Source organism: Zonotrichia leucophrys, chromosome 2, assembly GCF_028769735.1.
Source record: "Zonotrichia leucophrys gambelii isolate GWCS_2022_RI chromosome 2, RI_Zleu_2.0, whole genome shotgun sequence".
NCBI classification, from domain to species: Eukaryota; Metazoa; Chordata; class Aves; order Passeriformes; family Passerellidae; genus Zonotrichia; species Zonotrichia leucophrys.
The window spans coordinates 133561147-133588607 of NC_088171.1; the positions used below are offsets into that span (position 1 = coordinate 133561147).

The 27461-nt window shown below is 37.5% G+C and overlaps 1 protein-coding gene across 3 annotated transcripts in view; it reads right to left on the bottom strand.

Annotated features, from left to right (window-relative positions):
* The window catches only part of SLC26A7 (solute carrier family 26 member 7), a 75613-nt gene that overhangs the window by 41602 nt on the left and 6550 nt on the right, over positions 1–27461 (bottom strand). The window contains exons 3-6 of one of the 3 annotated variants that reach the window (XM_064706526.1): positions 26401–26698; positions 14706–14816; positions 11105–11277; positions 3414–3578 (exon numbers count right to left, since the gene is read on the bottom strand). In XM_064706526.1, the coding sequence (XP_064562596.1) occupies positions 3414–3578; positions 11105–11277; positions 14706–14816; positions 26401–26593 (642 nt within the window). In that variant the 5' untranslated portion in view covers positions 26594–26698. Of the gene's footprint in view, positions 1–3413; positions 3579–11104; positions 11278–14705; positions 14817–26400; positions 26859–27461 lie in introns of those variants that run through there. The other 2 variants (XM_064706527.1, XM_064706529.1) reach the window with 2 other exon arrangements.

Sequence of the window (27461 nt, forward strand, 5' to 3'; positions counted from 1 at the left end):
TGTCTTGGAGTGGTCAAAGAAAAGAAATGTAACAAAAGCACCAGTCTTTGGATTTTGAGAATTTGAAGTGAAGAACATGTCCAGAGAGACATGCCAAAGTTGCCTTTCACTCTCTAGATACGTGTGCAAACTACCTTATATCTACTTAATATAATTTTCACATGAAACTACAACCACAGAAGAAAATTATTGTTTAAGTCTAGCTCTGGTGCTTTTGACAGAGATACTGGATATTCTTAAGGCAATTCATAAGTCTGAACAGACACCAGAAATATTTTAAATTATTTATATAGTAAAATTGCCCCTTTTTTATCATTCTTTTAAGTTGTACAGAGTAGACTTTTTTTTTGTCATTTACTTTCACACAATTTACAGAGCAATTCAGTATCTTAAAAAAATCAGGAGTTTTTCTCTGGAATATGTTCAAAGGGGTTTGATTTCAAAAGAGAAGAGAAAGGCAAAGAACTTGTTTCAAATGCATTAAAAATACAAGGGATAAGGGAATAGATTTCTTTCAAAGGATTTGAATGACCTCATTTATGATATCATCAGCACACCAAGGTGGAAATATTTCTTCATATCACTGCTGTTCTTTATTATTGCTCATAATGTGTATTTTGATTATGCCTTGGCTGCAGTACTTAACACCAGTCATCTCTACAAGATGACAACATTCCTATATGTAAGTATAGTCTCCATGGAAACGCCACAAAAAAGAGACTATTCACATTTTATATTAAGAATCATTTATGAAAAGGTTTTTAAATAATAAAAAAAGAAGAACCATTTTTAATAGTCTAATAAGCCAACTGATCACTCATAAAAATAGCTATGACACTTTTAGGTATATATCTGCAAGATAAATGGAAAATTACTTGTGTTTATAACATGCTCTTAATTTTCATTAATGAATTGTTCCTGCAAAAAAATTAACAAATGTATTATCCATAAGAAAAGCTATCAAATTTATAAAATACTATGAAAAAACATTCTAAAAAGCAACATCTTCTAATCAAGATTTCACATTAACAAATTTTCCAAATAATAGGAAAAAATAAAGCACATACTAGGGCACAAAGACATAGTCAATACTTTTAAATAAGGTGTCCTAATTTATTGGCTGCCTAGATGAAGTCTCACTATCAGTGCAATGTAGATATCACCTCAGCAAGTAAATACAGTTTTATTATGAGCAAAATATAATTTTGACAGGCACTGTTGTAACATAAATAATGCCAAGAGATTATGCTCACTGCGCTGAAATTCAGGGCTTGCTGGAATAAGTTACCATCAAGAATATGTTTGTGACTCTCTAATAAGATTATTCAGCTTTGCTCTTTAGGGTATCAGTCAAAAATATGAACTTTCCAAGGGCTATGACCATGGCACTGGTGGTGGTGCATCACCCCCTGGCCCTGCCCAAACCAGCCAGGTGGGGACGAGTCCCTGAGCAGAGCAGGTGCTGCAACACCAGCACCCACTGTGGGGCTGGGGTGGGGAGCAAAGGGTGATCAGTCATCCCCTGACAGCCCTGGAACGTTCCCTGCCTCAGCTGGAGCCCGAGCAGAGCAGCACCATTGTTGCCGAAGTTTTGGAAACAATTTCCAAATGTTTTGGAAACTCCAGCAGTTGCCAGCATGGGTTATGGTCAGGATGGAAACCAGCTGGTGACTAAAGCAAATCACCTTGTGACCCTGCACACAGCAGTCCTAAGTGAGGCCTTCTGAGCCCTTCTGGGCTGCATGGGCTGTGCCAGCACCTCCCTCTCTGTGGGGCCCTCTCAGAGCTCCGGAACCCTCAAATCTGAAATGCTCAAAAGCCCATCACGGTGAGGCCTGGGCTGACACACACATACACACACACATACACCCACACACACACACACACACACGCACACACACGCACACATGCACACAGACGCACACACAAACACACACACACGCGCACACACAGAAACACACACATGCACACACAAACACACACACACGCACACACAAACACACACACACATGCACACAGACTCCTTGGGGTGCAGCCCCTGGGCTGACACACACACGCACACACACACACACACACGCACACACACACACGCACACACACACTCACACACACACTCCTTGGGGTGCAGCCCCTGGGCTGATACACACACACACACACACACACACACACACGCACACACACACACACACGCACACACACACACACACACACGCACACACACACACACACACACGCACACACATGCGCACACACACACGCGCACACACATGCACACACACACATGCACACAGACTCCTTGGGGTGCAGCCCCTGGGCTGACACACGCACACACACACACACACGTGCGCACACACACGCACACACACGATGCACACAGACTCCTTGAGGTGCAACCCCTGCCTGGTGGCAAACACTCAGCCATTTGCCATGAATATTTCCCTGAAGTGGAGGGCAATTTTTTATAAGCACCTTTACACTGACAGACAGACATGCATTTATCTCCGCCTATGTGCATGTGAAATTGTTATGGTGTGAATGTTGTTATGATGAAACTGTAATTAAGCCACGGTTATATTTATAAAAAATTCCCATTGAATCACCTAATAAATGTTAAATTACTCAGTGATGAATTTCTGTTAAACCCTTTTGCACACCTTATTTTTTGTGTCCATACCCATTGTGCCCTTCCCTTTTTCATCCTCAGTCTCCAGGTAATTTCTTCTAAATTGTTACGAATCTAATTTTCCTATGAATGCCTCATCCTTGCAGTAAGTAAGAGAGTGAACCTTGCCACTGAACTCTGTTAAAGTTACACTTCCATAAGTTCATATTAAGCTCATACCTACTTTTTACCAATACTCCTGATGGTGATGCTTTAAGCAGCCTTACTACTCATTTGCAACAATACTGCGTGAAATGTGGCATGCATTTTATAAAAATTACCTTCAAGCCATCCACTTGCTGTGTTTATGGCACAGTATCATGTAATAAAATAATAAATAACGTATCTAGAGTAATTTTCGCATAGGAGATGCACAAATCATGGGTCGTTTTCCTTTCACCACAATGATGGTCAGATTTCATTCAGTAGCATATAAAGAAAATATATTTAAATTTATATTCCTTCCACATGCTGACCCAGAGAGAGATTACCCTCCCTGTATGGCTCAGGATAATAAAAGGGATTATGAAACATTAAGAAACATATTTTAAATTAATTACTGTACCCATCCCTGCTAGTTCTCTATCAGGTTTTCCAAATTTTGTTTTACAAACAGTTAAAGTAAGATGAAGATTCATCTGTTCATTCACACATGTGCATAACAAATTCCATACTCTTACACAGAGACAAATAGTGCATATAATAAAATTTTATCTAATGAAGTAAATCTCATCTCTTTAACTGAACTCACATGAAAAAATGCCAGTGGTCCCGATATATATGGCATTTTCATTCCCAGCAGATACTTCACTTGCGAAGTCACGACGTGTGTAGCTGCTCCTGTTGTCATGGCACTTATGACAGGTTCTGTTAACAAGAAAGTGGCACTGCCCAACTGCAGCATGAACATCAATACCTAAAAAGCAAAGGCAGGAGGATCAGCAGCTTCTTGGTGATAGGACAATGAGTCAGAGTCCTTTTAATAAGTTATAAGATAAATGAGCTAAAGATACAAAGCAAAAGTCCTTTGGAAGGTAAATCTATTTGAAAATGGAACCCACTGAAGTTCTGTGGGTTTACCTGCACTATTTTACTCACTAGTTTACCAGACTCTAATACTAGTTTAGTAGCAAAAGCAGACCCAGAGAAACTCTAAATATTGTCTCCTGCTCAAATATGTAAGCACAATAAACACTATAAAAACATCAACTCAACACTGCAACAAGTACAGCAACTCAAAAATTGAGGCTGGTTCTGAGACTTATTCCTGTTCCACTGCTATGCAGCCTAAATGGGCCAAGAGCCATATCTTGGTCCAGCTTACTGATTGCCAAAATGTCATTATCAGGATTCTCAAAATTAGTAATTTCAACAGATACTAAATTTATGAGATGCTATAGAGACTCTTGTGGTGAGATCCCTAATCCAGAAATTTAAACTACAGCAGGATAAGCAACTATTGTAGGTACTGTTGTGTTCAATTCTTTTCTCCCCTTATCCTGTGCCTGGAACATTCTTTCTCTCCAAAGTATGAGATTTGATAACCCTTCATTCTTTGCACAAAGTTGCTACATGACTACAGCTGCTACTGTGGTTTACACAACACTTTGTGCTTTTCTGATCCACATTAAGTTACATTGACATTATCTCCCTTCACAATGAGTTTTGCAGTTTCTGACTTCTGAGGTCTTTTGCATTTGCTGCTTTTCTTCCTGAAAAGTTACATGCTGTTGGCACAGAGTTGTTTGTTACAATACCTTCTAAGAGGTTCATTTTGTGTTTACCATACTAAACATCATCATTTTGGAATATATCACAGTCTCCCTTGCTTTTTTGGGGGTTGGTTTTTTTAGGGTATTTTTTTTTTTTCTGAAGCTAAAACTATTTTCAGATGTTATCTTTCTTTATGCCTGAATACCATTCATGTTCTCACCATAAAGCTCACCTGTATGCAGAGAACTTTGAGCACAGTACCACAAAAGAAACAAAACCATCAAAATAAGTGGCTTTTAATTAACCACAAAACCTCTAGTGAGCAATATCCTCTTCCATTTGAGAGATTAAATCTGAGATTTTTCTTCTACTTCCCACTAATAGCATGTAAATTGCTCTTTACTATGAGCAATTGGAACATTGATTGTCATTCAAGATTGGACTCCAATAATGATAATTACTGTGTACCCTCAGTGAGTAGTAATTTAGTTAGTCAGGCCTAAAACTGATAATTACTAATTTCAGATATTTTGTTTAGCTCTTTGTTCTAACAGTGTGTCTACTACTATATTTAAAACATTTTTCACAGTAGCAAAGTTCAATAAGAATTCAATTCTCCCTTCCCTTGGGAATTTTTGTTTGTTTTCTAAAATTGGTTTCTATTGTCAGAATGTGAAATTTCTAACTGTGTAATAGCTTCATTTCCAGGAAATTGGATGTTTATTTAGCCATGGAATCAAAACCACAGAGACAATTCTGTGTATTACATAATATCACAGAGAAGTATTAGTTACTATTAGCATTTCAGAGAAAGTTATTATTGTGAGTTACAGCAAAAGGATTGCTGAGGTTAGAAATTTCAGCATCACTCTCAGGTCTACATTTTGGTATTTTACTTTTTTTTTGTTTAATCTTCAGCATTTTAAGAGGATGCTTCACAGGTACTAACTAAAAGAACACATTTCAAACACAGTTTTTATTGATTGCATGGAATCATGGGCTATGTAAAATACATGCAAACCATGGGTATGGTTTCAGTTAGACAATTTCTGTAGCCACTCAACTGAACAAGCGACACTTGGTGCCCTCTCCTTCCTGCAGAAGGCAGCTCAGGACTTCCAGAGACAAAGGCAATACTTCATGAGCGTGAACATCCTACTCTTTATTTGCATGACAGAGAAATAAATATGATGTGCACCCATACAACTTCCATGGAGAGGATCTAAAAATGCAGCAACCAGAACAAGAAACGTTCTGGGTGGAGGGTGTAATTTTTAGCATAAACTGATATGGGTACCTCATGTTGTCCCTGCAACATGAGTAATGGACAGAAACTGCTTGGATCATGAGGAGGAAAAAGTTTTGAAACAAGCCTCCCAAATCTATCTGCATGTGAATTTTCCTGACAGATAAAATTATTATTAGCATTTACACAGGCCCAGATTGACTCTACAATTAACCCTCCATGCTGGGCAAGAGCCATTTAAGCTTGGCTGCCACTGCATTTTGAATAAACACCATTTGAAACTTAGCTAAGCTGACAGCACTCAATTACATTACATTGCATTATGTCATAAAATCTTTCACCCAGCAACACTGACCAAAGTGTAGAAAGTTCAATATTCTTAAAGAAATGTCTAAAAATCTGCTTTATTTTGGCTATTGGTTCTGATGCTCATATTTGCAGGTCTTCCACTTTATTTTCTGGTATATTTTATGATTTATTTTTGTTCCTAATGCAGACAAACTACGGAGAAAAGTGCCACTAAAGTGCTGGAACAACAACAACAACAAAAAAAAAAGCAAATATTTTTTCCTTTTATTATTTATAATAATGCTGAGATTTTCTTAACCTGTAAAAGAAAACAAAGTTTCACTTATTTTAGAATTGCATCCAGAATTTTTAATTTTTAAGAACTTAGTTCCTAGAGGATAAAAGCAGATTTCAGGGAAAGAATATGCTCAATATAAAAGTGGTTTGAAAGGCACTTGGCTATTGATTATTTGTGTGGCACTTCCAGTACATAATACTTTGTAAAAAGGTCCCTTAAGAAGTAACTGTCTTGAGATTAATTTTGCTTTCACCAGGTATAAATTCTTGAATAAATTCATGTAAATAAAATAAAGACCTTTCAGAGAAAAGAAAAAGCAATATAAGATAAAGTGAGGGAAAGCAGCCTTGAGTTAATGCACAGTAAAGGAGAAAAGATCACAGAAAAAAGGTATGCAATGAAGTGATTAGACAGAAGTAGGGAAAGGTGTGATTCCCAAAAAATAAAAGGAAAAAATAAGTAAATTTCAAAATGGAAGAAAGACAATGCAAAGGGAACCTTTTTTGCAGCCATCTTTACTGCTCCATAATTTTACTCTGACAAGTAGAAGAGAATGGTAATTTAGCCAGGAGAAGAAAAATGAGCAATCGCAAAAAGCAAAGCCCTCTATGTTCATTATCCAGAACCTTTGGTTCTTCTCCACTTTCAATACTTTCTTCCCATGACAACATGCTCAGTCTGTTATTATTATTATTAAAATTCCATTCAACATGTAGTCAATTTAACTCCATGGCCAGTAAAAATTTTTATCACTTAACAGCTCTTTGGAAATCACTAATGTCGAAATTTCTGTCTTCCAACTTCCCAGAAATTGGAAGACTGACATGGTGTTGCCTGCTGCACAGATTCAGCATTGGAGAGTGAATTTTAAACCCCTCAGAACTCCTCTGTTCTGGAAGGGGTTTTCCAGTGTCACAGCAGACAAATGGTGGGGCCCTTCCTGATCTTTTGCTGCATGGGCTGGGTGCATCTCTTGGAGCACAGGCTGCGAGCCTCTCATTTAGTATGTTTTATTGATAATCTTAAAATCTAAGTTTGCAAAAGTGAAGACTTCTATGGACCCTCTGGAGACAACATTCAGACACAGTTCAACTCAGCTGAGTTACCAATTTAAAATCTCCATGGCCTGTTTCAATGGACATCTGACTGATAGACCACTAGCTTTTGGTTCTTTGAGCTGCAGCTCCTATGTTCATTCTGGGTGTCCTGAGAGTGTCTGATAGCTTCTGATGGTGTGCACAGTGAACTTTCCTCATTCCAGGACCTCAAAAAGTCTTTTCCATGGTCTTTCTGTACTAACACATATGGTAGTATGTTCTACCATAACTGTGAGAATCAGAACTCCCTTTTGAAAACTTGTAATTTTCAAAATGCAGAATAAGAGCCTGCAATAAGGTATTTCCATTGTAAAAGGAAAATGAATTTTTCCCTGATTATCACTGTATAATAGACTCATGTATTTACCTCATGCAGAGCTATCGGTGACAGAATATTGCAGCATCATTTTTCTCACAGGGTAATAGAGATTTGGACAAGAATATTGCCTTACAAAAATGCCCTTCTTATTCAAATGTGCTCGTTTTTTATTAACCAAATTGATAAGAGACTGTGTAAATTTGTTCTCCTGAAAACCAGAAATATTTTTATATCCAACGCTGTATATCAGCAACTAATTACATGTTAGTTTTTAAAATACTGTAGATTAAAAACTTGCCAATAAAAATGTTCCAAGACTGGAATGCAATAAGCAGCTGTTTCTCCTCTAGAGAAGAATAGCCCAACTGAAGTCTATAACACTGTGGTCTTAAGAGAATTCAGGGGTTTTTTTCCTAGGATATTTTTTCCTCAGTTTGATCTGCAAGGAGCTTTCCTCTATTTATTCAGCAAATCTTAATCTTGAATTTCATTTTAGTATGCTGAGATTATTTTAGAGACACATATATTTATGCAAGCATTCTTGCACATATATTAATAGGGAAAAGAAATCTTACCCAAAAGCACTTTTGAGGATTTTTTTAATGTTATAAAGGCAGCATCCAATTTTAATTACAACATTACCCCGTATATGTCTGCTATGTTCCATCATTTTCTCTCCCCATCAATGCCTCCAAGGTATTTGATATCAATGAAGATTTCAATTAGTTTGATTTGTTTTCTATGCCCTGTTTATTTTTATAGAGTAGCAGCTACACAAACATTAAAAAATTCATATGCCTTCCATTCTGCTTTTTAAAATGAAATAACGCATGCATTATATTGAATGGGTTTGGTAATTGAAGTTTTTATTTTATGTTTACTTATTTTCTATTTTAATACTATTTTAACTTCATTAGAATGCCTCTTAATATAATTAAGTATTCTTTCTCTTTTATGAGCACTTCCTTAAACATTAGATTTCAGAAGTAGTTCAGGACTCTGAAATTTATTACTTTGAGAAAAACTTAAGCAGCTAAGCCCTAATTTGAATTGTGAAAATCTCTACCTATCCTTGTCTTATGATAAGAAAATAGTGCTAATTTATGTCTAGATGGTGCTGAAATTCACAGAGCCTGCTCAGAGTTTGCCTCACACACAAATGCACAGTTGTGGTCTGCAATAAACACAAGCTAGCCAACAGCAGTTCATCTCAAAAACTGCTCCCCCTTCCCCCACCTTCCCTCCATTACTCACTATTTTTTATGTTTTCTCTCTTATTTTAACATTATTTGCTGATTGGATTACTTAGCCATGCTACTGGAAAAATAGCATCAAATTGCTTTTTAGGCCAAGGGTGTACAGCTCTTTACCTACTCTTTTCAAGAAGGAAACAGCTGTTTTGGCAAGGACTTTTCATCCTTTGTCTGGAAGATGCCCAAGGTAGGCATAAGTCAAAGCATCTGTTGTTTTTATGCAATTAGTGGCTGATTAGAGAACTGCATTTTGACTGTTTCTCAGAAAAATAAAGTTTTATAGTAGATAACATAACCCAGGTCTGCTCCCTTCCCAAAGCAGCACCATCCCAGATATCAACTACACAGAAAATCCAACTTCTTTTTGTATTGCAGGATGTCTTCAATGAAGAGCTGTTGCCCCAAAATGCATTGTACTATTCATCTTGTCCCAGAACACACATTAATTTCAGGCTACTAGGTAATTTCTAATCTAATCTGATAAATAGAAGAAGGTGACTGATTCAGCTACCCATTAAAAGCAACACATGCCCTGTCACCTTATCTGGGGTTTGTAGCAACTGTTAGTTGGGAGACTGGAATCTTGATTAGAGACATAGATTTCCACACTTAACAGCACCTGGGAAGATGCCAAAGTTTAATCTCAGCCTTGATCAGGACTTTCACCTGTATATTGCAGTATTAGTATCTTCAAGGCACTTCTTTAGGAAATAAAGTGTTTATAAGTGTTACTCTGGCCTCCAACCATTAAACTCACACAAAGGATGGGTGGCAGCATGACAAGCACCAGTTGTGTTATATAATTCTAATGCAAGTGACATTATTGACCTGGGAGAGGAGCCCATGCACATGGCACAGTTCCCTGCATCTGAAGATGCAGAAAGGATTTACCAGTTCTTCTCATTCCAGTCAGGATTAAAGAGGACATAGGCTGAGATAAATCAGCTGATGCAGTGGAAGGCATATGAAAAAGCAGAACTTTTCAGGATGAAGGAGTGTAAGAGGTCTAGAGGACTCACACGCCTAACGCGATACTGCAGCCACCAAGCAAAACAATTTCTGCTTTGGATTTTGAAGTTACATCAAATGAATGCAGGCACCAGCTTCCCACACAAGGCACTTTGGCCTCTCTGGGGATGATGCAGGAGCTTTCAAAGCTGTGGGCACAGGACTCCTGCATGAAGAGCTCCATTCATGCTCTGCTGTTGCACACATGCGTTAGATGCAGTGCTGGGCTGCACATTGGGACAGCACGTGCAGGCACAGCCAGGCACAATCTGCATCAGCTCTGCTGTCTGTGCTGTCTGTAGGCTGTCCCTCATGCTCCTAAGTCATGATCCAATAAAAGAATTCTTGTCACAAAACAATAAAAGAATTATAAGAACACACCAGAAATAACAATGCTTCTTGATATTTCCTACTGACTAACATGAGTACACGCCCCAGTTCCTGCCAAGCACGTAGGCTACTGAAGATCCCATTCTGGGCCCCTTTGCTCATCCTCTGCATGGGAGAGGGATCCAAAGCACCAGGTGGAGGGGTCAGGGTTTGTTTCAGGAGCCCAGCTACCTAGGAGGAGTTGCAATGTCACATGCTGGAACATTACTTCTCTTTTAATGTTTACAAGGAAAGAGGGAAGCCTTCATTGAAAACCTTAGCAACTGGCAATGGATGAAGAAACTTGGCTCCTTTAGCCAGAATAGGAAAAAAAGAAGAAATTTAAAAGACCTCTGATCATTTAAATAAACTTTAGAGAATCATTTGAAGACATCTGTTTTACTATTTCACTTTAATGATGGGTGTGTGAACTCTAAAGAGAATTTAAAACTTTCCCTACTGTTTTTAATTATTGGATATTGTATAGTATTGCTTTTCAAGCCAAGGGCAACAGAAAGCCACAGGAATATGTCAGTGCTTACCAGGAGCTGATTCATGTTTGTTTCTGAAGAAGGAAAAGAGACACCAACTCCAAGTGAGTATTATGGTAAAGCTGACTGAAGGTGATTTTGCTTCATATTGTAAAACACTGAGAGAATGTATACAGATAATTACTACATCTCAACAAAGGATTAGCAAATTCTTAAAGTGCATTAATTTCATCATTTGTGCCCATTGAAGTAGATGTTTTCATTAGTTTTCCTCAGAGAAGTATAAAAACTATTATAAATGTCATAGCTGTAACAAAGGCAGTACATCATTAGCATACAGAAAATGGGATCACCACCAACCTGAATGATTCCACCTAGAAATGAAACTGCTGCTGCAACTCCAATCCTCTGCATTTCAAATTCTGACAAACCCAAAATTCCTGAATTATTGTTTGCTGTGAAATTAGTTCTGACTGAAGGAACAAGACGCTCAACTGCATTGGCAGATATTAAGGAAGTTAAAGCAAAAGTTCCTGTAAAAAAAGCCACACATTAGTCACGAATAATTGTATATCTGTCTGTACTCATCACTCATGGTCTCTTTTTCAAAATGGCCATTATAAGTAAAAGTGCCATTTTTTACATTCCTGTCATGATAAGAACAATTTTAAGATTTTTTTTTTCTATGTAACACACATTTCTTCCCATAAAATACCATTTATACAGGCAAATTAAATGAAAATCCTTTTTTAAGAACATTTATTAAGACAGGTTTACAAAAGACATTCAAATACAACAATTTAAAATGATTTCAAGTTATTTCAAGTTATCAGAAATGCTTTTAACTCGCCCTGGATGTGATCAAGCAGCTATTTCTCTGAGAATCCCAAGTGTTCACTATTCAAATGTCTAGGGCAATTAATTCACACTATATATATAGTACCTAGCCCATTAAATAGTACCTAGCACTCTAATAAATGGAGGCAAATTATGAGAAAAACATTTATTTGCTGAAAGAGATAAAGCATATTTCATGACACAAAGATAAATGAGGGTGACAATTCAACATTAAAAGACACAAACATGCAGAGATATTAGAGCACAGGAATATCTTGCTATGTCAGACCAATGGCCCATCTTGCCCAGTACTCTGCCTCCAGCTGTGATAGTCAGAGGTGTTACCTGGGGAATGCACACAAGCCTGGCCATTTTCTGTGGGCCATTGCTCTTATTGCCAGCATCCATAGCTGTTGGGTTAGTGAAGTACTTCCTTAGCTGGCTTTTTTTAATTTTGTTTGTGGACTAGAATTCATGAATTTATCAAAGGTTGTCTGAACCTGCCTGTATTTTCTCCTTTTTCAATGTTGTCTGAGAGCAGGTTTCAGAAGTTCAGCATCTGCTGTACTGTTTTCTTTAATCTATACTTTAAAAGTCTTCTAAAACAATTTCTCTCTGAACTCACATTTTTTTCTACTCCTGCAGGATCTGCTGTACACAGTCCTGCCCTCACCTTGGCCTTCACAGAGTAAAGCTCACAGCGTGAATTCCTCAGGAACCCACCAGGGATTCCACCACCCTGAAAAGTGACCACGAGGTCCAGCCTTTTGCTCCATATCTTTCAACCTGCTAATAATTAATAAAAGGACTTTTCTTCTATCACAAGGACAACTTAGTTTCTTTAGTAACCTTTGGTGTGGAGCCTTATCAGTAGCTGTTTGACCATTCTGATATCTTATATTCAAAGTATATCCTTTCTCCATGCACTTGTTGACATTCATGCAGTAGTCTAGATGGTAGTGAGGTAGGATTTTCCTTTACAGCAGTCACATTAACTCCTCTCCAACAGGGTCTGATTACACATAGCTTTTTTTGCCCCATCCCTGGAAGTGTTCAAGGCCAGGTTGGATGGGGCTCTGAGCAACTTGACCTAGTGGAAGATGTCCCTGACCATGGCAGAGGGGTTGGAACTAGAAGACCTTTAAGATTCCTTTCAAAATTGGCCATTCTATTGTTGTAAGTTGTTTGCATAAAATTCAATTTGTAAACACCTTAAATGAAATTCTATCTTAAATCAAAGATGTGTATGTGCTGTTTATGGCAGATAAAACTGTCTCAGAGAATGGTTCAAAATCAATTATGTTAGCAAAAGTCACAAGCTGTATGTATTTGTTGCTCAGGTGAGAAATCTTTTAAGGTAGATCAGCCTTTTCAAAGAAGAGGCATTTCAAGTGAATAACAGTTAACTGAACAGGGCCATTGATGGATTTTCTATTTCATACTAACATGACTGCCTTCACTAACAAAGAACACTTTTACAGCCTGTGTACATATGGAGAGCATCTCAGATCTTACAGAAAATTCTGGTAAGTGAAGAGGTTGTCTCCAAAGTCCATAAGGAACTATGGAGCAGCTGAGGCAGGCAGCATGGCTCCTGTACACTCAGGTACACACCACAATGCCTTAACTGGGGCTGGGGGAACAAGTGCATGAGACCTTCTCTCTGAAAAGATCAACAATATATGTCACTCAAATTTATTAATTTAAAAAATTCCATATATGCAAGAGAAGTCTTTTGTTGCCTTTTTTTTTTTTTTTCATTGAAATTAAATTTTGAAATAGAATTGTGAATGGAAAGAGTTTCCACACCAAGGACCATGCAGAAATCTGCAGACATGAACTCAGCAAGGCATTCTCTGAACACTATTCCCTCCCAAGGATAAAACATCAGGCTTAACAGCATACTTACCTATTTTATCAACTGTTTTCATTACTAGAATTTATGGCACCCAGATGCTTCCTTATCTTTCCTACATATGATGGATTCTTGTCTTCCTAATAATCATACAACAACAAACTTCTGACAATACACTTATAAATTTTTTTTTTGTTTTGAAACAGCTTTTTAATATAGGCTATATTTTTAATCTATCTGTATTCAAGAGAAAAATTTATTTTCCAGATTCTAAATTTCCACCTTTTCTTGGAATGCTTTAACATGAGTTGAATACAGTCATTACAACATTATGATACTAACACATCTACAGATCCTTTTTGGACATCAAAAGGCTCAAATATTCTCTGTACATCTAGGGAAAGCAAACTTTCAACTTTCTTTTCTTCTCTAAGACAACTTATAGCTGTTCAGAATTGTATTTTTTTATAATGTAATGGAATATTTTTGATCAAAAAGGGAGCTCAGAATGTGTTGCTAACTTCTTAGTAAAACATGCATACGCTTGTGCAATCAGACTCTGCAGAGTTCATTTTGAGTGTGACTACCCAGAACCATCTTTTGTCCTTTGGGCTCAGAAACAGAGCATTCATCAACCTATTAGGAGCCCAAAGCCATTCAATTCTTGAGCTGGTGAGGCTCTGCTGAGGGTAAACAAGTAACTCATAACTACCAGCAGAGTGGCCGGGCAGCATCTTTCACTGCCTGACCAGCTGCTCTGCAAGAGGATAAGAGTCCTTACTGGGAGAGTCTCTAGCTTTAATACAATAGCAGGTAATGGGCTCAGAAGGTCACTTTTGTTTTTCTTTTCCTGAGAAATGCAGGATTTGTGTTTTAGACAGGTGAGAAGTAATGTGTGTTTTTTGTGGTTTAAGAGGCAGTCGAACGTTTTTCATTTCCATTTACATACATCTTGTTGGCAGAGCCCTGTGTTAAACTCTTAGCCTGAAGCAGATTTCTAAAGCAAAGTTAAAATACAAAAGCTCTTAGTAAAGTACATTTACAAAGGAAGTGTCAGTGCAATATAAAATTATAATGGCAGGAGTAACTCCAGTATATTCTTAACGAGGCTCTTTAAAGTACTTAAACTGACAAAAAATAGTTGTAAAGAGAAGCACAAAACCATCTTATTTCTGTTTAATCATAGATAATTTTCCTTCCATTGACCTTTACACAAGAATAAATTTCAGTATCCAGTTCTGAAAACTACTTTAGAAGACAGACACTTACCTGTTGCAACGTGACGTCCCATTCCAAATATGGAATAAATAATGACAGGGAAAAAAGATCCATATAAACCAAAAACTGGATGGACTGAAGACAGAACAGCAAAGGCCAGCCCTACAGAAAATTAAAATTAAAAAATACTTCACTGTATGATGATAAAACTGTTCTGTTTGCTTTGTTGTTTTTTATTTTTATGAGGAAATGTCTCCAATTTTATTAAGAGCAGGAAAATCTCACCTTCCTTTATTAAAATCTAGATTCTAAGTGAACTACTATACAATAAGGATCAGAAATAACTGTGGAAGGTTTTTCATTTCATCATCCAAATCCATATATCCCACCATGTTTCCAAGTTGTCTCCATTAGTGGTTCCAAGCCTCTTTTAATAGCCAGGCCTCACAGGAGGAGGCAGCAATATTTCACCCCCACCCTCACAAACGTGGGTTTGAGACTGCCAGGCGGTCTCCAGGCAGTGGGATGGTTATTTTTTACAAATATTTCAAAACCTGTAATTTTGGTTTGGATGGAGCCCCTTCAATCTGCTTTCTTCTAATTTCTTAAACAAAAAACAATTCCAGAGTTCATCTTCTTTAGGGGGATTTATAAGCCTTTAGACATTAACATTTCTTCCATCATGTAAAGCTGTCAGTTCAGAAACAGAAAGTATTTGACTTTCATGTTGAGATGGGAATGAGCAGAATTGGTTCAGGTTTAACTTTACAGACTTACTAATTACCTTCATTGCTTAGCTACAGAGGACAACATCCATACTTTTCTTAGAAAGTGGTGGACAGGAATTCATCTTTCAACAGAAACATTCCTGCAAAGCAGCAGATTTGGTTGCTTTTCAAATTGAGATACCTAAGATAGCAAGTGGCTATCTTGCATTGGCTTCCTGCAAGTCATCAGGAGACTCCCCAGACTTGCTCCAGATCAGCAGGCTCCACGGCCTTGTCACAGCTCTTACTTCTGGAAACTAAGAGCAGGAGAAGCTGGCTTGCACAGCTGCTCCATAAATTTTGGTGAATGCCTCATGATGCAGTCTGGAAGAAAGGACTGGCTGTGTAACACACAAGATGCCTCTCTCAGGTCCACCTTCAACCTGAGTGCGCTCACCAGCCTAGGGCAGAGGTGTGTGCACTGGGAGAAGGAGCACCTGTGTCTGTGACAGAGGAGATTCAGATCTGTGCAATGGAGCTGCCTTCTGTGTCCATGTGAAATCCCCAAAGAAAACTAAACCTGTACGATTCATTGTTCTCACTGAGCTTTCCTAACTGCTCCAGAAAGCATTCTTTGCCTGAAATGTTGGTGTTATGGGGCTTTGATAGTATGGAGAGTGCCAAAAAGTGTCTTTGTTTATGGGTTTTGAGAGGCAATTCTGAACATTTATATTCAAAATCTCCTTCTCGCATTTTCATTTGAGTCTGTAACAAAGCACACGTGGTGATGGGGGGGAGGCAAGAAAATACAAAAAGGTCAGAAGTGTCAAGTTCTCAGTGAAGCAGTTCATCTGTTCTTAGAATAACCTCACAGTGAAGATTTTGCTGAGGTGAATCCTACATGGATCATTTTCATCCACATTGTGCTCAGCAAAGTATCACTATCTGTTATGACTTGGGGAAGAGATATTTTTAAATCTGTTTAGTTTTAAACTTCTTTTAAGCAGAAATTGACTTGGTTGCTCTTCAGCCTTATGATGAGTGCATCTACTGATAGTCACTTCTGTATTTTTCTCTTAGCACAGCAGTATTATAAGCCAGAAAGCTCTTTGAAATTGTAGTGTAATGTCCATGTTCACATGATCAATAGAGGTAAAAGAAGATTCTGAACCAAGAGCAACACAGAAGGGTGTGCCTGAGGAGAATAAAAACAGCACAGGAGAGAACTACATGACCCAATCCAGATAAAATTGAGCATGGGCGGGGGGGGGGGCGGGAATAGAGAATAGGAGAAAGGAATTTTAAATCTTGTTTAACATTGGAAAATTCTTACATTTTAACCATTTTGAATATGAACAAAACCAAACAGAAAGAGAAAATTTGGAATTAATTTACTAGTTGAATACTACTCACACACATAGTCCAGACTTGCAACAAAGCATTATGCTAGCCTAATTATTTGACTCCAAAAAGTGAAGGAATCAAAAAAATCAGTATAATTTCAGTCTCATCTTAATTATAACAACATAATTGAAATGGAGTGACCTGTCTGTGTGCTTGCCAAGTATTAGGGAATACACAAGGTTCAGTACTTAATGTTGAGCCAGATATGTACTTTAGAAGGTTTTAGGGAAGAGCCTGTTGATCCTGGTTATAGTTATAAATCCAGATTATCTGCTGCTGATAAATATCACTTGTTTACAGGCAGATAATCTGAGTTTAAATTTGGCCCTTGTTTTTCTCCATTTCATGCCTGGATTTTTCACATTTTGTATTGAGTTTCTAGAAGAAATTTGTCATTCTTTTTCATGGTAAGGTTGTGGCAATCAGGCCAGAGCTAAAACTACCAGCCTTTGATTTGAGTCCTGGCTCTGTTTGTTAGGTTTTTACTCCCATTACTGAAGCATGTGTTGCACTTACTGAAGTATGTAAGAGCAGAGGGGCATTATAAAATAGAATCAGTAAAGACTTCAGGTTTTCTTATTAGGCATAAAATGCCTTAAAGATTCAAATACTTTTCAAGGTGTAATCAGTAGTATATTTAAGCTTATTTCATTAATTTTCATATTAAACTTCACTGCAATGCATTCTGTTTGCTCAAGAACTTTCCCGTCAAAAGACAAGAAACATTATTTTCTTTTTTTTTTATTCCATAGAGTAATACTTAAAGAAAATAGATCATAAAGTAAGGATCTCCCATAATCTTCAATGGCAATATGGAGAAGCCCCCATGGCAGTGACATTAAGGTTTTCATATAAGAATATAAATTCCATGAAAAGAAATGCAAACAAATATTGAGCAGTATGTTTGGATACAGTACATTAATATTGCTTGTTTTAACTACCTCCTTATCATAAGATAACATTGTGGGACACACTTTCACTGAAAACCATGACCTGTGACTAGCAGCAGGTGCTTTCCAGTCCTCTGGCACACCAGGCTGAAAAGCAAGGGATCTTTAACACTTGGTGTCAATGCAAGCAACTGCAAAATAACAAACTCAATACAAAGAGAAACAAGGCCATCTCCTGCTGCAGGAGAAAGGTCTCAGTTTGAGTTGGAAGTTTCTGCTAATTAGATTAGTGCCAAAACTACAGCAATAAAAAAATATTTTCCATAGGAAGAACTATGAATCACCAGAGTATAGTCAACTAGTTAACAGTTCTCTGCATCTGGAAATATGCTCATGATACATACATCTGTTCTGAGGAAAACTCTACCACATCTTTTGGAAATACTAGGTGCAAACCAGAAATTAAATTAGAAGCAGGAAAAGTATTAAGCCAATAATTAATTTGAGGAGTATCAACATGAGTATAATTTAATATTTACTGTAAAAAGCTATATATATTTTAAAAGTTTTTCTGATAGAGTGTGTATTCAAATAACTTTCTGTAATTGTGACCTTTTACTCTTAAGTGTGACTATTCTAAGACGGTCAGAGCCCAGGTTTATGGCACCCTAAATGTCACTAATTCATCTTATCCCCCTCAAAAATGCTATCTTCAGTTGTGGGCACTCTCTAATGCTTCAGAAAAATATAATTTCTCCATTTCTACTCCTTCTTCTCACAAAGCTCTATTATGTAGCAAGAAGGGTATTTTCTGAGGATATAGAACTGACACATGTTTAAGCAGTCTCCTATCAATACTTCCTGGAGAACTAACAAATCAAACTAACCAATGACTCATATCCCAGGATTTAATTTCTAACTCCAGGATAAGTAACTTCTATTGAAGAAAAAACAAGAAAGGTTTTTCCACTATAGGAAAAAAAATAACATTATATTTCAGAAAAGTCTTCCTACACAAACCTGCTAGTTCTGGAGGGTTCTTTAACAATGGCATCATAAAAGCTCTTAACACAAAATGATCTTTTGGAAATCATTAACTTCCAAAAACTGGGCAGCTCAATGTCAGTTCTCTCAATGCACATTTACTGGGGCTGCACGAGTGGATCGTACCTTCTGTCTCCCTTATTTAGTGACAAAATACCAAGAGCTTAATATTATTCCTTGGTTCTTCTGTCATTCAAAGCCTGAGGCAAATGTAGAGAATGTAAAGAAAAAATGGAAGGACAGGCCCTCAAAAACGAACCATAAATCTTTCAGAGACCACACAATGTTGATTTGGCAACCCCACTCTTTTTGAAGGATCCTTCAGTGCAGCTCCTGCCCATGCAGCAGTCTCCTTCAGCCTGGTGAGAGTTTAGCACCTCAGCTGTGTTAGCCATAGTACCTGAATTCGCAGTATTTCACAGATTCTGAAATGCAGCTCTCCCAGTGTACCATCTGACAAGCACATCAAAGGTGGATTTGAGAAAACATTGTGTTATTCTGACGCTTTACAGATTCCCAGATACTGACATTTGTATCTTAATGTTCAAAAGGAAAATATGCAAGCATTATGGTACAAGAAGTAAGGGGATGGCATGACCAGCTTATGATTTCACTGCTCAAGACAGCTTGACCCTTCTGTATGAAATAGATACGTGCAAAACAGAGCATTAAAAAATTCCTAGTGTTTTCTTTTCTTTTAATAGAGCTCCTCAAAAAAATCTATCAGTCTTGACAGACAATCTGAAATGTTAAGATCCTTTTAGGATAAATTTGACACCATATCTGAACACCACAAAGATTTTATAAACTGCTTCACGGGGAGTCCTATTATCCACTAGTCAGCCTTAAAACCGGAAAAATTCGGCCACCTCCAGAAACAAAGAAGGATTTTGACAGTGGATTATAGGTAAAAATCTCTGTATTTCAGTAAGAATAAACAGAGAATGAAGCCTTCAGAAGTTTCTGGCAAGCAGGTAACTATGAGGTAATCTTCTGAGAAGCATCAATGCTGTGGAGAAACAAAAACCTGTCATGAGTGATTTGAGGCCTTAATCCCGAAGAGCTGGAGTTGCTGAAATCCATGAAAAGGGCATCCATTTTGGCAAATCAGTGGCCAAGGATCTGAACACTAACAGTTTTCTGATCTGGAAGATTATGTAGGGTGTCATTTCTTCTTTCAAGGATCAATGTTTCCTGGGTTGCTCAGTCTCTGTCCATGGTGCTCAGGCACCCCAAGGCCCATGCAGCTCACCTGGGCACGCAGTGAGTGCACACCAGAGTGCGCCTGGACAGGAGGCCCCAGGGGAGCCAGAGGTCATCCAGAAGCTGAATTCACATTTCTAGCAGTCTGTTAGACAGGTCTGCACTAGCACATGTGTAACTTGGAAGAACTTTTATAGACATTAGAAAGAAAATATTGCATGCACAGCAGCCTAAGTGCCTTGATGCTCCACTGGAGAGTTGTAAAGTGTGAAACATTGTCCCACATTTTCTCACTAACATGTTAAATTTCATATTCTGCTTACATCATTATTCTTTGCATGAGAGAACTCTTACAGAGTTCAACTGGACACTCTTCCAGAAATCATGAACTACATGGATTCTCCAATGCATTCTGTAGGAGGTTTTTCTGGCTCTGTTTCCAAATGTGCCTATTCTATTTCATCTACACGTGTTATTTGTAAGCCAGATGTATATTTACAAGGCAGCTTTACCCCTTAATAAAATTATTAGCTCCAGTTAGTGAGCTTAGAGTATATTTATGCCTACATTTATGATCAGAACCTGAAATAAACCCCTGGCAACTATCACTCTTGAGACGACACAGCTGGGGTTCCTTCATGAAAAGCTAAGAAAAAAAATTATATAAGTTCCTGGCATCATGCCTTCCAAAACACTGGGCACCAGTTCTGAAATGCAGGAAGGCAGCATAGTTAATTTTTTTTAATGTCAGGGTCTCCAGCCAGTGTTAAGGAATTAGTTGTTCAGCAATAAATCCAGCTCCAGATTAAATGAAGTTTAATTAAAACATACAAACCACACCAAGACTCAGTGAGTTATTATTGGGCTTGAAGAATGAAAAAGAAAAGAAGTTGGCAGAAACAACAATACTGATTTCATCAGATGCCATCTACATATTTAACTTTTAGAGGAAATATGTCTCTAGGGCCCTCCACCCTCCAAAAAAACAGCCCACCAAAATCCACTTGAGCCAAAGCATTTCTTGTTCATGATAGGTCACAGGAAAGGCAGCAAATGTATAATACTATATATAAATTCTACATAAAGCATATCCCTGTAATTGCTGCCTACAAAAAAATATATTTTTTTAAAACTACAAACACTGACATCATTGCTATCTGGCAAGTTTGAAAGTCCAAATCTTATACCCTCACGCTTCCAGCGGGCAGCTACTGAGTACATGCAATATAATATTCAGAAAAATATTTATTTCAAAAGAAACAGAAAAATGCTTATGATTCTACAACTTAGCAAGCAAAGACTGAATCAGAAATAGAGTGACAGTGTTTTCATTTTGAAACTCCCACACATTTGTCTTAACTTTTTCATATATATACAGAAGTTCCAAACTTCACTTTTATTTTTTTGGGGGAAAAAAAAAAAAAAGCAGCAGCTCAGAGATCATAAAATTGAAAGGGAGCATAAAATTGTGAAGACCTTCTCTTGTGGTCTGCTCCCCCTTATGACAGCCAAACACAATTGTTTGTAATTTAGCACATCCATGAATGGGATTATGTGATAAGGAGATCCATCTTCTGAACCCAATAATTAAATACAATATTTTTAGAACTACTCCCAATTTTAAATCTAAACAGATTCAAGTTACTTTATTTTCATTTCTCTATGTGCTGCAACTGTCTTTTAATTTGAACGCCTTTCCTGATAAAGAAAAAACCTTCTCATGTTTTAATTAACCTGAGCCATTTTTCTCCCAAATATAATCTCTGTTTTTCTACTCCTTCTCCTAGCCTTTTCTTCTACTGAGATCATCATCTATGAACAGAGATAACCAAAATGAAACAGTGTATTTTGTACTTATTTTTTAAAGGCTGTAAAAGCACTGGTAGGTTTGAGGTTTTTTGGAGGGGTTTAACTCAGTTGCACTGTCAAACATGCATTTCAGTAGCAAACTACTGAAACCTGAATTCTTTGCACCATAAACTCTCAGTGTAGTATTGTACAAGTACTTTCTCTATTTTGAGCAAGATCATTTTTGCGTGTCTAATTTCCCTACCCATAAACTTTTCTATTATTGGTAAGTGTAAAGAGTTTTAAATTGTTATAAAGAAAAGTGCAGGGTATAAGTATTATCATCACCCAGAAAATTACCAAAAAAAAAAAATTTATGTCAAATGTTTGCGTAAGCAGGAGACAGTCTGGTCATTAATAGCTTGAAGATGAGGTTTATAATTATCAAAACCTCAAGAGAGATCTTGGAAGAAGCCTGAGAGAAGGGTTGACATTGTCTGAAGTTAGGTACCTACATTAGCTATTTACATCCAGAAAGAGTAAAACTACTTCAGGTGTTATGCAGAGCACTTAATTTTCACAGCATTTCATTACCAAAATACTTCGGACACATCTGTGTCCCCTACCTGTGTAGACAAGATAAATAAGTTACATACACTAAAATATACATTCAAAAAATAAAGTATATATTCAAGCCGACTAACTTGGGTAGTAATTCCCCTGGCAATTAACTCATCTGCATGACAGAGGGTATCTTTTATAAACTTTTTCAGATAAACTTGGTTTTAATTCTGTTGCATTCAGGGACATTCAGGGAAGCTTACTGATGGGTCATGGCACATGGTTTCTATAAGCCAGTCTTTGTAAGCAGTGTGCATAATTCTGCCCAGGAAAAAAACAAACAGCAAAACAGGCAAAAAAAATCCCCAAATCCCACATTCTAAATAGCAAAAAAACTGAGGAATGGCTACCAAAACATATACGCTGCAAAATTTAAATCCTGAGTAAAAGCTGTTTTTTTGAAAAGACAAGACTGAATGAAGAAGAATAGCAAAGTGGATTATCGGTAGATGGATCAAGAGCTTGATAGTGAATAGATAATATCAGGAAAGATCACCTATGAAAGGCCATGAAAGTAAAGATGAATAATTTGCTTGGTGCAATAAAAGTTACCACTGGGCAAATAAGCTAAGCAGATGCATTCTGAAGAGCTATAATGGGACTATAGCACATGTTCAGGAGGCTACAGAAAAAAAATGATGACAATTTAGTGAGATTTAGCTACATGGAAAGACTGTATCATCATGCATCTTAATTTTATCATGTAAGAAAACCAAGAAAAATTCAGACCCAGGCTGATCAAAGTATTCTTCTTTTACGGGTATGGGTATGAGTCACACAAAAAAACCGCAAATTATTCTATTGTGACAGGTCAATGGATGAATTACAGAAAAGAAAACAGTAAGATCTGCCTTTAACCATGAACTGTTAAACATGATATCTTTATCTATTTATTACCCACAATGACATGGATATAATGGTTAAGACACCTAAACTTTGATGTCTGCCTCATCAGTGTCTACACTTGAGCCCATCCCTGTTACACTCACAGGAAACTTATTAATATAATTAATGAACCTTAACAAAGCAGATGCTTAGATTTAGTCAGATGAATCAGCCCTGTGATGGGTTGATTCTAGCCAGCAGTTAAGTACCCATCCAGCCACTCACTCCTCCTCAAAGGATGAAGGAGAGAATCAGAAAAGCACAAGTGAGAAAACTTGTCAGTCAAGATCGACAACTTAATAAGAGAATGAAAGAAAAGGAAAAAATAGTGATGTAAATGCAGTCATTCACCACCTCTCACAGGAACAGAATCACAGAATAAACTAAGTTTGGAAGGGATCTATAAAGATCATTGAGTCCAACTCCTGGCCCTGCCCAGGACACCCCAAGAGTCACACCATGTGGCTGAGAGCACTGTCCAAATGCTTCTTGAACTCAGCCAGGCTGGTGCTGTGACCAGTTCCCTGGGGAGCCTTTTCCTGTGCCCAGCAACCCTCTGGGTGAAGAACCTTTTCCTGATATGCACCCTAAACCCCTCCTGACTCAGTTTCCTCAAGTCCTGTCCCTGGTCACCAAGAGAATAGATCAGTGCATGCCTTTCCACCTCCTCTCAAAGCATGTTGAGGTTTCCCTTCCATCTCCTCTTCTCCAGGCTAAACAAACTAAGTGACCTCTGCTGCTCCTCATCTGGCTTCCCCTCAAGGCCCTTCATCATCCTCCTTACCCTCCTTTGGATGCTCTCTAATAACTTAATGTTCATTAACTCCCATCAACTAAGTCTTCATTGACCAGTGAAGAACGCAGAAACAACTTGCTGAGAACTACTTACCTGCACAGCAGACCCTTTGTTTTATCAGCATGATTTCAATTTGGAAAGGAAAAAGAAGGTTAGACACTTATGGGACATCTACATGGATCTAGCAGTTGAATTTGTTTGCAAAGATGAGGGATAGAAAATTAAATGGAAAGACTCTTCATAGAATGACTGTGGATGTGGTATTAATAAGTTTTAAAGGGAAAGGGAACAGGACAATGAATGCTAATCCAACAAGAAAGTTAGGGATTTATTTGTTAATTTAGAGACATATTGCTCTGGTCTATCAATAACAGAGTTTTGAGAACTTTTTGAGACAAATTATACAAATTGTGTTGTGATTACCACAATATAAAAGCTCAAATTTCTTAACTTCCTATTACAGTGCATAGCAAACTTCAAGACTGCATCATGATGTTCATTTTAGATTTAAAGATTATTTTTTCAACCTTAAGTATCAAAGTAAGAATAAGGATTCTTTATCAGCATTATTAAATTATACTTGGAACAAATATTAAATAGCTGGAACAGATGAAGCCTGATTTCTTTTACTAGTTTTGACTTGTGGCTGGCTGACTTTGCAGTCTGAGACTGTGCAAGTCCAGCTGGACCTTTGTGCCAACTGGTGTATTTGAAAAGGCTTTTTTTGTTGTTGTTGTTAGAACTTGTAGAGTCTTTTTCCTATGTGATATTTTCATAAATTTTTTAGAAACATAATTATATTTGACATTTCTTTCTCCATATTCTGTAGAAGTAGATAAAGGACTCTAAAACTAGGGGATACATACAGAGAAAATACAAGTATGATCTCATAAGGTAAAGATCCCTGAATTTTGGGACTTCTGAATTAATATTTATTATTTTTAGCAGACAATGAAACAACTACAGGAACATTTTCAGAATGACTGCTTGGTTTCAGCAATGACTCTTTCATCACAAATGCCCAGCAGTACATTATGGTAATCCCATGCCTTCACTTTCCATCTTGTTACACCCCTCAGTCTCCTTTTCCCCAGCCCAGTTTTGTTGCTTTCACTACAGCACAGTAAGGACAGTGACTTTCATATTTTGACATTATTATTTCTGTCTTCACAGATTTATCTGTGACAGTAAACAACTTCTTGGTACAAACTTTAAAATCCTGGCTAAAACTCCCAGGACTGCAGAAATATGTTTAACGTAGCATTTTTGATGAATTTCAACATACTGTTATTAGCAGCATTTTAATTACAATTGTTGTATGCACACATACCAGTGAAATTGGATATATTGCAGAGTTACAGTATTAAGGTTTCTAAAGTTAAATCATGCCAATGCAGATGTTCCTAATTACTTTAAAAGCACAAATACTTATAGAAATCAGTTGTTTCAAGTTGCAGCATAATTCAATTAAAGGAGTGTTTAACAACATGAATGATAGTTAAGCACACTTCATATGGAAGACTGTTAGGAAACAATAGATATCATTCACATGAAGGAAGGAGGTAAAGTCCATCTGAGGTAAGGAGCTGTGATTTGTCTGAGACAAATATAAGAAATTATCATACGAGGGTGACACTATCAGAGAGACATCAAAAGCTGACAAAAGCATTTATTTCCTCACAGCAATCACTTTACTAGGCAAGATGATTGGAACTTAAAGTTTCTGCAGGTCATTGTGCAGGGTTTGGGAAACTTTTCCTTTTTTCTGCCTTTTTTTTTCTTTTTAGCTGTAAAATGGAGTCTAGCTCCACCCCTGCTTTGTATTGCTGCTTGAAAAGAGGTGTGGTAGGTAAGGCAATACAGCATTAAATCAGCACACAAGCCATGGATGCCACAGATCCTCTCCCTGGATAATGTCTCTGGCAGGAATACTCTTTAGGCACAGAAAGTTGTGACCTCTTCCTGCGGTGTTTTGGAATTTTACAGGTATTAGTATCACATGTGTTTATTCCACAACAGCTTATTTTATAGTGCAATTATCATTGAATTATATTTTGTTTTTCATGTAAAATGGAGAAAAAGATGGTATTAAAAACATTGTGTATAATATAATAAAACATTATATATAAAACATTAACATTATATATAAAACATGATAAAACATTGTATATAATATATATCCTGTATGAAGAGAGTTCTCTCACCTTCCATAATCAATGTTTGAAAAAATGTCAAAGGATAAATAGTAAAGTTACACAGAAATTAACTGAATTCTTTCCACATTTACACATCCACTCTATAAATTAGTTAAGACTATATATTTTTCCTTGTATTTTTATTTAGATTCAATCAACATTCAATATGACCAGACAAACTTAAAATATTAATTTGAAATGAGTTAACTGTACCTTGAGTCACCTGTTGGATGGCTAGCATCATCCCAGAAACAGTATCAGGAACAAAATTTTCCTTCCAGTTGTAGACAGGCACCCATGTCAAGATAGGCAGCCTCCTCATACACCAGGCTTTGATATCTTCTAAGCGAACAGCTTGGATCTTCCTCCAGACTGTACTTCTCTTCCTTTTTGCCCCTGTCATCATTCCTACCCCACAAAAGCAGTGCCTCTGTCAGAGGAGTGCACTGTTGAGGAATCACCCTGATCTCTGCCAGTGTCCAGTTTTCTTCTGAGATTTTTCAGTTCCAAACTGCAAAGAAAAAAAAATGAACAGAAGCACTTAAAATTTCTGCAGCTGTTCTGTAACTACACTCAATGAAAACACTTATTAAGTGCTTCAATCATATAAACAGCTACATTAAACACAAGAACTGTCTACAGAAAAAGATCATATTTTCTGCTGTTTGCAAAAATTTGATCTAGTCTCAAGTTAGTTTGTGATTCTTTCCAGTAACTTCCCGCTTTATATCCCTGTAATGCTCGTGCTTTTGGCCTCATTCCAGTGGCAAAATGAGGTATTACTGGGTGTGTGTGTGATATAGGCTGGGCTATGCTAATCTGAGCAAGAAGTGCCCAGCAGAGCAGGCATCTCCCTGCCAAGCCTGGGAGAGCAGCCTGGTCCCTCCTGGGGGAGCTTTCCTGGCCGCAGGCGGGAGGCATCGGGACCTCAGTAAAGCTCGTGCTAGAAGACTTGTCTTACTCCATCAGCATTTTGTCTTCTAAATGACACAAAAAGCTTGTTTATGTAGCAAATGCAGAACATCAGGTAGCAATAAGCCCTACCAGAAACATACACAGAATCTCTCTGTGGGCTGAAAACTCAAACTTGGGAGTAACAAGCTCAAAGTGCAGCGAGGGACTGCAAGGTATCAGCTTCACATGGGCTGTGCCAAAAATTCTTGTGACAATCATTCTTGTTCAAAGCTAGTCCTTTCTGCTCTTGGCTGTCCACTCCACAAAGGCTCTCTCAGCACAGGCTGTTCACCCAGTAACATTTGTTCTTGTAATAATGT